Below are 10,692 nucleotides of genomic sequence, written 5' to 3'. Positions count from 1 at the left end.
TGTGTTGTACCTTTATAAGTATTACCCCATACATCTGCACAGTACTGTAAATATGGTAAAACCAGTGAGCAGTAAAGAATGCGGAGTGAGTTGTGGTCCAGAATATGTTTCGCTTTGTTTAGAACTGAAATGCTTCTTGACAGTTTACTTTGTATATGTTTTATATGAGTCTTCCAGTTTATCTTATCATCTATTATCACCCCCAGAAACTTATTTTCATGTACCCTTTCAATATCTTTTCAAGTTGTCCTGTAGAGGGCGCCAGCATTATGCTTCTCATTTTGCAGCCATTTAAATTTTATATGCAGAAGTAAACCTGAATGTGGCATAACACTTTGATTTTAATATCTGCTTAATATTGTTTTAAATATCTCCAGTTGTTATTTTGATACCTTGCATGCTTGAAAAATAATATTACTGTTAAATGCCTCTCCAATGACTCACATTGGAGTTGACCAGTTTGTAAAGGTTAATATGCTGCCAGTTGAAAAGAGGTAGATCAGCTTAAACTGAACCATGTATTCAATGTTGTTCACGATTTTGCAGCTGATTACCTTAAATCTAATTTTATTCCGCATGTTTCATCTTATGAGACAAGGTCCAGTCATCTGTCTTTTAACGTCCCTAGAGTACAGTCTTTTGGCTTATCATCTTTTACATTTACTGGGATTAAATTATGGAATAGTCTTCTTCTGTCTATTCGTGAAATTGCTTCTAGGCATGTGTTTAAACATCTAGTTAAGCAGTTCTTATTAACTAGTATTGTAAGTTCTAGTCAAGGAATCTTTTTATATTTTATATTACTTTATATATTTTATATTATTAGTGTCCATTTCTTGAGTCTTTCTATTTTTGTTGTTTTTCTTGACTAGCTGCTTGGTCTGTATGTGAATTGCTTAGAGCTATTACTCAAGAATGCCCTTTTATAACTTTTATTGTTTGTTATTTTATTTACTAGTATTATTGTCTGGTTCATGTATTTCCACAACACATTGAGCTTTTCCATTACTGTATTTCATTTTAATGTATGTTTGTTTGTTTTTTGTTGTTTTTTTTTTTCAAGGACCACAATGCAAATAAGCATCCATATCGTAAGCTTTCTTGTGTTATCCTCAGCAGTATTTTTTTATGTATTCTTATGTAATTTTATTGCAGAATACATTCAAATCAAATATGATCAATATATTCTTGACTTTTCTTGCTGCACTACAGTATTAAAAGCTGAGCTATAGTTTGCTTGACTATAGCAGTGACTTGACTACCCGTCACTATGTAACAATAAATGCTACTATTGACCACAACTATTAAATTGCGAAAGACAGCTACTATCATGATTACAGACAATATATTTTTTGTTACATTGTCTTTCACATAAAGGATGTCAGCAGCTCGTTTTCTGGCACTTATTGTTGGATTGAATGTTTCCTTCCTCATCTTGGATGCCCTTTCTTTTTAATCCTGCAGGGGCTCTTCTTTTTCTTCCGTTTTTGAATGATATGACTTTTTCATTCTTCACCTTTGCTTTGCCAATTTTTATTCCTTTTCTTCAGCTCCTAACTTTTCTTCCCTTTTAGCATCTGCAATCTTTCCTTTGATTTTGATGTACATTTCCTTGTCATTTTGAAGGTCTGAAATGAAGTAAAATATTTTCTTTTAAAGCACATGTGACATGTAATGCACACACACACACACACACACACACACACACACACACACACACACACACACACACACACACACACACACACACACACACACACACACACACACACACACACACACACACACACACACACACACACACACTCATCTTCAACCGCTTATCCAAGATCGGGTCATGGGGCTGTAGCCTATCTTAGCAGTCATAGGGCGTGAGACAGAGTACACCCTGGACAGGATGCCAGTCTGTCGCAGGGCCACATGGAAGAAAGTACACAAGATGACTGTCAGTCTTCCTCTCTCTGGGCCTCCATGCAAGATCTCTCCTCATGGGGTAAGGATGATTCTGAGAAAGCCCAGAACTACATGGGAGGACCTTGACCTAAAGAGAACTTAGCCCATGTTAACACAGTTAAACATCAAGCCAAACTCAGGCATTTTCCTTTGATCCAGGATATGAGCGTCTTGCTCCTTTATTCCTCAAGCGACCAAGCTATTTTAGCGACTAATATGACAGAGCGGGGTTATTTATGACCCCTTTGACTTTATATATATTAATCAAAAACACAGACAGAGCTTTAATTCATTTGAAAGCTTGACTCTTAGTCTTGTCCATCCAAATTGGAAGTCCCAAAAACCAGTTTTATTTGTTGTTATCTATCGTCCACCTGGTCGTTACTGTGAGTTTCTCTGTGAATTTTCAGAACTTTTGTCTGACTTAGTGCTTAGCTCAGATAAGATAATTATAGTGGGCGATTTTAACATCCACACAGATGCTGAGAATGACAGCCTCAACACTGCATTTAATCTATTATTAGACTCAATTGGCTTTGCTCAAAATGTAAATGAGTCCACCCACCACTTTAATCATATCCTAGATCTTGTTCTGACTTATGGTATGGAAATTGAAGACTTAACAGTATTCCTTGAAAACTCCCTTCTGTCTGATCATTTCTTAATAACATTTACATTTACTCTGATGGACTACCCAGCAGTGGGGAATAAGTTTCATTACACTAGAAGTCTTTCAGAAAGCGCTGTAACTAGGTTTAAGGATATGATTCCTTCTTTATGTTCTCTAATGCCATATACCAACACAGTGCAGAGTAGCTACCTAAACTCTGTGAGATAGAGTATCTCGTCAATAGTTTTACATCCTCATTGAAGACAACTTTGGATGCTGTAGCTCCTCTGAAAAAAAGAGCTTTAAATCAGAAGTGCCTGACTCCGTTGTATAACTCACAAACTCGCAGCTTAAAGCAGATAACCCGTAAGTTGGAGAGGAAATGGCGTCTCACTAATTTAGAAGATCTTCACTTAGCCTGGAAAAAGAGTCTGTTGCTATATAAAAAAGCCCTCCGGAAAGCTAGGACATCTTTCTACTCATCACTAATTGAACAATATAAGAACAACCCCAGGTTTCTTTTCAGCACTGTAGCCAGGCTGACAAAGAGTCAGAGCTCTATTGAGCCGAGTATTCCTTTAACTTTAACTAGTAATGACTTCATGACTTTCGTTGCTAATAAAATTTTAACTATTAGAGAAAAAATTACTCATAACCATCCCAAAGACGTATCGTTATCTTTGGCTGCTTTCAGTGATGCCGGTATTTGGTTAGACTCTTTCTCTCAGATTGTTCTGTCTGAGTTATTTTCATTAGTTACTTCATCCAAACCATCAACATGTCTATTAGACCCCATTCCTACCAAGCTGCTCAAGGAAGCCCTACCATTATTTAATGCTTCGATCTTAAATATGATCAATCTATCTTTATTAGTTAGCTATGTACCACAGGCTTTTAAGGTGGCAGTAATTAAACCATTACTTAAAAAGCCATCACTTGACCCAGCTATCTTAGCTAATTATAGGCCAATCTCCAACCTTCCTTTTCTCTCAAAAATTCTTGAAAGGGTAGTTGTAAAACAGCTAACTGATCATCTGCAGAGGAATGGTCTATTTGAAGAGTTTCAGTCAGGTTTTAGAATTCATCATAGTACAGAAACAGCATTAGTGAAGGTTACAAATGATCTTCTTATGACCTCAGACAGTGGACTCATCTCTGTGCTTGTACTGTTAGACCTCAGTGCTGCTTTTGATACTGTTGACCATAAAATTTTATTACAGAGATTAGAGCATGTCATAGGTATTAAAGGCACTGCGCTGCGGTGGTTTGAATCATATTTATCTAATAGATTACAATTTGTTCATGTAAATGGGGAATCTTCTTCACAGACTAAGGTTAATTATGCAGTTCCACAAGGTTCTGTGCTAGGAACAATTTTATTCACTTTATACATGCTTCCCTTAGGCAGCATGCAGGCAACTGCATTGGTCCAAACAGGTCTGGATCTGGGCCTGAAGAGAATGACTGAATATCACATTCAGTCATCCCTCATATTTTACCTCAGACACAGAGTTAACCACCGGGTGGCGCTGCTGCCGTGTAATCACACTCGAGCCTCCTTTATGCCATCATACAGCATGACCAGAAGTTGTAAAAGGAGATCAGAATCTGCAAATAGTCTGATCTTGAATCACTTTTTTTTGGGGGGGGGGGGGGGGGGGGGGGGGGGGTTGTTAATGATTCCCATTACATTATACAGTTGGTTGTGAGGCAGGTCTCATAAATGTGAGTTTTTAGTTTAAGAACAGTAGCCTTGTACTGGTTAAGGGTTGATGCATTTACCCATAATCTTCTTTTTGAGATGCTTGTTTTAAATTTTTTTATTTGTTTTTTACTTTAAAAAAAGATGTGCCCATCACACTGCCACATAAGTCTGCAAACTTCAGAAAACTGTTGTGATATTAAAGTGGTAAACCGGATGCGCAGACGAAAACACGAGGAATAAGAGAGCTTTATTTTCTATAAAACACATGCAAAAAAAAAAAAAAAAAAAAAAAAAAAAAAATAGATGAAAAGCTGGAGCACTTTTCTAGAAAAGAAGTATATTTCAATCTGTTTACAGCATTGATTAAGCTGATTATGTAAATAAGGGGCAGCAGGTTTATTATATACAGGTGAGATGTATTTATTTCTCATTGCATATGGATCGCGTCCGGTGAAGCGGCGCGTCCTCTCCACGGGTCGGCTGCAGTGGAACAAGTTAAAATTTCACACTCCAAATCGTGCTGTAAGATGATATGAATGGAAAAAGGCGGTGTGACTGCAGGCTTGACTAAAAGCACAGAAAGAGACATTTGTGAATTCGTGAAAGATGATGATGTCGATGCCACAAATATGCAGCAGCCCCCACTCATGTCGGATACTTTAATCCAACCCCACGGCGCCTTTAACAGAAGAAGCTCGGCGCAGGCTGTGTGCGCTCTCCAGCTGCCGAGCTCCAACACAAACCGCGCACTCAGACGCAGCTCAACCGCCGACATACAACTTTTTGGATGTAGACACCTCCGCCCCAACTTCTTCAATACATCGAGGATTGGAAAAATAAATGGGACAACGAGGATCTCAGTAGTGCGCGCTTTCCACTTGTGCCAACTTTGTGTAGAGCGCGTCCGATCAGTGCGCGCAGGGCGCAGAGCGCAGGGAGCTGGATGAGGCAGGAGACGGCTCACTGAGCTGCAAGAACGCCGGTGTGAGTTTCCCAGAACCAAACTCTCCAATGTCCCCGGACAGCATGATGATCGCCGGACTTCTGCTCCACGTCTTCTTGCAGGGTGAGGAGCAAATATTTGTAGGAGTAACTCAGTCAGATCGTTACAGAAACAGCTTTTCTTTCATGCGCTGTCAGAGTGCCAGATCTTTTCATTCACACTAAAGGTAAATGAATTATTGTATCAAAGCCATCAAGCTAAACAGATGCAGGATTTTTGTTTATGTTGCTGAAATGCTGCTGCAAAAAGAAGTCTATTGTTCAGACTGTAATTTGATAAAGGGGTAACCTATTCATACAATTCACACAAATGTTTTTCATGTGTAACCATAGAAAGTTATTATTTCATGAAAATATAGAATTCACAGTAGCTAAGGGATGGAATTTGTGTTTAGACCTCTCTTGAAATATTCTGCATGCAATCAAAGCAGAAAGGATGATTTTCTAAAAAAAATGCTTTCATTGAATGAGTCAGTTGCTTCAAAAAATAATTCACTTTTCAAAAGATTTAATGAAGCAATTTCTTCTGAAAAAAAGGTCTTTTAATTTTTACACAAAATAAGCAGTTGTTTCATTCAATTGAAGCACTTGCTTCAGAACATGAGCCGCTGTCTCAACATGCTCAAAAAACTAAGTGGAACAGTTACTTTAAGCACCAAGCTACATATCATTTAAGTATGAAATGTATCATTTGATATGCATATTTGTGAGCAGTCCAGCAGGTGTCAGTGTTCAGCAAGTCTAATAATGTGAGTCTGGCAATGTTTCAAAAACACAGGTGTTGCAAATTTTTTCCTTAGAGACTTTAGAGTTTGTCGTCACTAATTTGCAGTACCAATGAAAAGTTTTGGTGTCATTGCCAGCCAAACATTCTATCCATTCTTTAATTCCAGTTTCACTTGCTTGTTCTGTTTTGTATTTTATCCTATGAAGCGGGATAAAATACACCTATGAAATGGCTCAGTTAGCTGTTTTTCAGGAAAGGCAGGCACTGCATCCAGCAGGTGGCAGATCTATGAGATATTACATAGGCAAAAAAGGTGCTTTTTTGATTGATGGTGCATCAAAAGTAATCACAGTCCAATGATGTCATCCTCATTTAGTGCTCATTTAATATGGTGAGTTACAAGATGATGGCATCTGGTGTTTTTGAGTTATTGCCTACATAAGCTGGCTGGGATGAACTCACTCGCTCACTCATCTGCATTTTTGCTGTGCTGTTACCAGTGCAAGGAATAAGTCAGTGTTTCCAAATGCTCAAACCACCAAATAAAACAATGGCTTCAGAAAATGGTTCAGTGCGCTAAAAGATTTGAAATGAACACATCGGTCTGTGTTTGAAATTTTGAAATGGAAAGGTTGCTTGAGAAATCTACTTCTACAAAAGAGTTCAGTAGTGTAATGGTGATTTTTAATGTACAGTTGAGACTTTCTGGTTCTGCAAATACTCAAAAACTAAAACCTACCAAAAAAAAAGAGGAACTTTTTCAGAAAATAAGTTCATGCCTTGCAAACATTACCCAATAAATTCAAAATGGTGTGGGAAAATGTTATGTTAAGAATGCTTCAATAAATTAAGAAACGTTACACAAAGTCATTGCTTCTGAATGCTCAAAATACTAATGCAATTACTTCATAAACTAATTCACTGCTTCAAAAGTCACAAAATGCCAAATGAAGCAATTGTTTGAAAAACTGATTCTGTCTTTTGGAATACTCAAAACATTAAATTCAACAACTGGTTCAGAAAATGAGTCATTGTTTCACAAATTGATTCCTTATTATTGAAACCCCCCTTTAAAAACAACTGAATGAACCAGCTGATTCAAAGAAACATTCAGTGCTTCAAAATGCTTAAAGCACTTTGATAGTGTCAAAGAATAAAATGTACCAAGAAAAAGCCAACAAAAAACAACAAAACATGGACATCTGGCTCCACCTCTAGTCCTCGGTGAGATTTGCTCTTATTTTGGTGATATCTTCAGTTTCCCAGCTCATAACAGTGTTGTGAAACTTTTGAAGAATCCTTAAAAAGCACTTGAGGACCACAAATACGCTTCTCTCATTGGTTATTTAACATGTGGATGACATCATAGGTTCGTATGTGTTACTTCTGGCTTGGACATAGTCCAAAGAGAGCTGTTCATCTCTCACGTATTGATTGGACCATCTCAGATAATGGAACTGTTCCATATGAATTGTTGAACAAAATACTGACCTCCTTCACATGAAAAGATCTTGGAAACAACATTCAGAAATGAATCCAGAAGCCACATATATATATCTATTTTTTTACACACACTAATGCTTGGATTAGCTGTGAGCATAGAAACATCTCTGGAAAAAAAAACAACAGACAGAACACACACGTATACACACACACACACACACACATTAAGCTGGTACCCCTGAGAAATGACTTATAATCATAAAGTCAATGTGACTGCGGTTGGATGTGAAACCCCCCACTGGAGCATAAACCACTGTGGTCTGCAGTTATCGATATTGAATTATGTCACTTTAGCTCTTAAGTCATCTTCTGTCCTCAAGAAGAAACTGAGTGTTTTGCATTTTTTTGTAATGTGGTTGTCCACACTACCTTCAGCTGAAGTCAGTTCATGCAGAATACATTTCCTCTCACAGCTCTCATCACTTCTTGTAATATGATTTCAGACATCACAAAAGTGGACCACACCATTTCTTAATCTTATCTGAACTCATAGAGAAAGACAGAATTGGAGCGCTCAATCACTATCCACCTGGCATCCGTCTGTCTGCAGGAAACGATGGTGTAGCATCCAGGTTTTTTATTTTTTATTTTTTTTGCTTTTGTTTTGGGTTTTTTTTTTACACTTTTTCAATTCAATTTCAATTTATTTCATTTATGTAGCGCCAAATCACAATAGAGTTGCCTCAAGGCCCTTCACACAAGTAAGGCCTAACCTTACCAACCCCTAGAGCAAGCACACAGGCGACAGTGGTAAGGAAAAACTCCCTCTTATGATTTGAGGAAGAAACCTCAAGCAGACCAGACTCAAAGGGGTGACCCTCTGCTTGGGCCATGCTACTGACACAAATCACTGTACCATGTATGTATCAGAGGTGTGCTAAAATGTGGAGCAGTCCATGTCCACATGACTCAAGGGGGCTTGAAGTGCTTTCAGGCAGTGTAAAGTAATGCAAACCAGTTACTCCGTAATGAACCAGTACATACATTTATCTTTGCAAAATCATGAAATTATATTAAATCAAATCCTTACTACAAATGAATTTAACAAAAAGTACAATTTCAAAACTTGAAATGTCAATTTAAGGGCTGAATGTCATTTGACAGCTTTGAGCTGGAAACACTAACCTGTTCGATGTGCAGTACAAGCTAAACAGCATTCACTGACTTATAACAATTTAATGTTAACATATTCGGAGTAGAAAGCATTAAAAATCACTTTATGCTTCACAAATAAACTGGAAAAAATGATTAATATTTATCATACATTATTCCAACCTATTTCTTGTGTTTAGCAGTAGCAGCGGTTTGTATTAATTTTAAAAACAAAAAACAAAAGTTGAAATACCCATTTGTGCAAAGATATTTTTCTTCAGCTTTTCTTCATTTAAAATGGTGTAATGTGAACAGGTGCAAGGTGTTTCCACAGGAGCACAGAGGCTCGCATACGCCATAGAGCAGAGGTGGGCAATCATGTGCCATGAAGGACCAAGACACTACAGGCTTCCCTTTCTACCAATCACCTGAGCAGGTGATTTAAGTGATGTTCAGGTGTCTGAGAGGGTGATTTCATTGACGTTCAGGTTTCTGAGTGGGTGATTTCATTGACGTTCAGGTGTCTCAGTGGGTGATTTCATTGACATTCAGCTGTCTGAGCGGGTGATTTCATTAACATTCAGGTGTCCCAGCAGGTGATTTCAATGACATTCAGGTGTCTGAGCGGGTGATTTAAGTGATGTTCAGGTGTCTCGGTGGGTAATTTCATTGATGTTCAGGTGTCTCGGTGGGTAATTTCATTGATGTTCAGGTGTCTCAGCGGGTGATTTCATTAACATTCAGGTGTCCCAGCAGGTGATTTCAATGACGTTCAGGTGTCTGAGCGGGTGATTTAAGTGATGTTCAGGTGTCTCGGTGGGTAATTTCATTGATGTTCAGGTGTCTCGGTGGGTAATTTCATTGATGTTCAGGTGTCTCAGCGGGTGATTTCATTAACATTCAGGTGTCCCAGCAGGTGATTTCATTAACATTCAGGTGTCCCAGCAGGTGATTTCAATGATGTTCAGCTGTCTGAGCGGGTGATTTCATTAACATTCAGGTGTCCCAGCAGGTGATTTCAATGACGTTCAGGTGTCTGAGCGGGTGATTTAAGTGATGTTCAGGTGTCTCGGTGGGTAATTTCATTGATGTTCAGGTGTCTCGGTGGGTAATTTTATTGATGTTCAGGTGTCTCAGCGGGTGATTTAAGTGATGTTCAGGCGTTTCAGCGGGTGATTTAAGTGATGTTCAGGAGTCTGAGCGGGTGATTTAAGTGATGTTCAGGTGTCTCTGTGGGTGATTTCATTGACGTTCAGGTGTCTCAGCGGGTGATTTAAGTGATGTTCAGATGTCTCTGTGGATGATTTCATTGATGTTCGGGTGTCTCAGCGGGTGATTTAAGTGATGTTCAGGTGTCTCTGCGGGTGATTTCATTGATGTTCAGATGTCTGAGTGGGTGATTTCATTGACATTCAGGTGTCTCAGTGGGTGATTTAATTGACGTTCAGGTGTCTCAGCGGGTGATTTAAGTGATGTTCAGGTGTCTTGGTGGGTGATTTCATTGATGTTCAGGTGTTTCAGCGGGTGATTTAAGTGATGTTCAGGTGTCTGAGCGGGTGATTTCATTGATGTTCAGGTGTTTCAGCGCGTGATTTAAGTGATGTTCAGGTGTCTGAGCGGGTGATTTAAGTGATGTTCAGGTGTCTCTGTGGGTGATTTAATTGATGTTCAGGTGTCTGAGCGGGTGATTTAAGCGATGCTCAGGTGTCTCAGCGGGTGATTTAAGTGATGTTCAGGTGTCTCTGTGGGTGATTTAATTGATGTTCAGGTGTCTCTGTGGGTGATTTAAGTGATGTTCAGGTGTCTGAGCGGATGATTTCATTGATGTTCAGGTGTCTGAGCGCGTGATTTAAGTGATGTTCAGGTGTCTGAGCGGGTGATTTAAGTGATGTTCAGGTGTCTCTGTGGGTGATTTAATTGATGTTCAGGTGTCTGAGTGGGTGATTTAAGTGATGCTCAGGTGTCTCAGCGGGTGATTTAAGTGATGTTCAGGTGTCTCTGTGGGTGATTTAATTGATGTTCAGGAGTCTCTGTGGGTGATTTAATTGATGTTCAGGTGTCTCAGCGGGTGATTTAAGTGATGTTCAGGAGTCTCTGCGG

The 10,692-nt window shown here is 38.8% G+C and overlaps 1 protein-coding gene and 1 long non-coding RNA gene across 2 annotated transcripts in view; both read left to right on the top strand.

Moving 5' to 3' along the window:
- Positions 1-5,077: 5,077 nt before the first annotated feature.
- LOC117517478 (GDNF family receptor alpha-4-like) overlaps positions 5,078-10,692 on the top strand; it is a 129,337-nt gene continuing 123,722 nt past the window's right edge. Inside the window, exon 1 of the mRNA XM_034178510.1 lies at positions 5,078-5,334. Within this exon, the coding sequence (XP_034034401.1) occupies positions 5,280-5,334 (55 nt within the window). The 5' untranslated portion in view covers positions 5,078-5,279. The remainder of the gene's footprint in view (positions 5,335-10,692) is intronic.
- On the top strand, positions 9,301-9,643 carry LOC117517479. Its single transcript, XR_004562737.1, has 3 exons — positions 9,301-9,336; positions 9,465-9,528; positions 9,561-9,643. It is a non-coding gene; the product is annotated as an uncharacterized LOC117517479 (long non-coding RNA).

Source organism: Thalassophryne amazonica, chromosome 9 (assembly GCF_902500255.1).
Source record: "Thalassophryne amazonica chromosome 9, fThaAma1.1, whole genome shotgun sequence".
In the NCBI taxonomy this organism is placed as follows: Eukaryota; Metazoa; Chordata; class Actinopteri; order Batrachoidiformes; family Batrachoididae; genus Thalassophryne; species Thalassophryne amazonica.
This window is presented reverse-complemented; position numbering and strand designations above follow the sequence as displayed.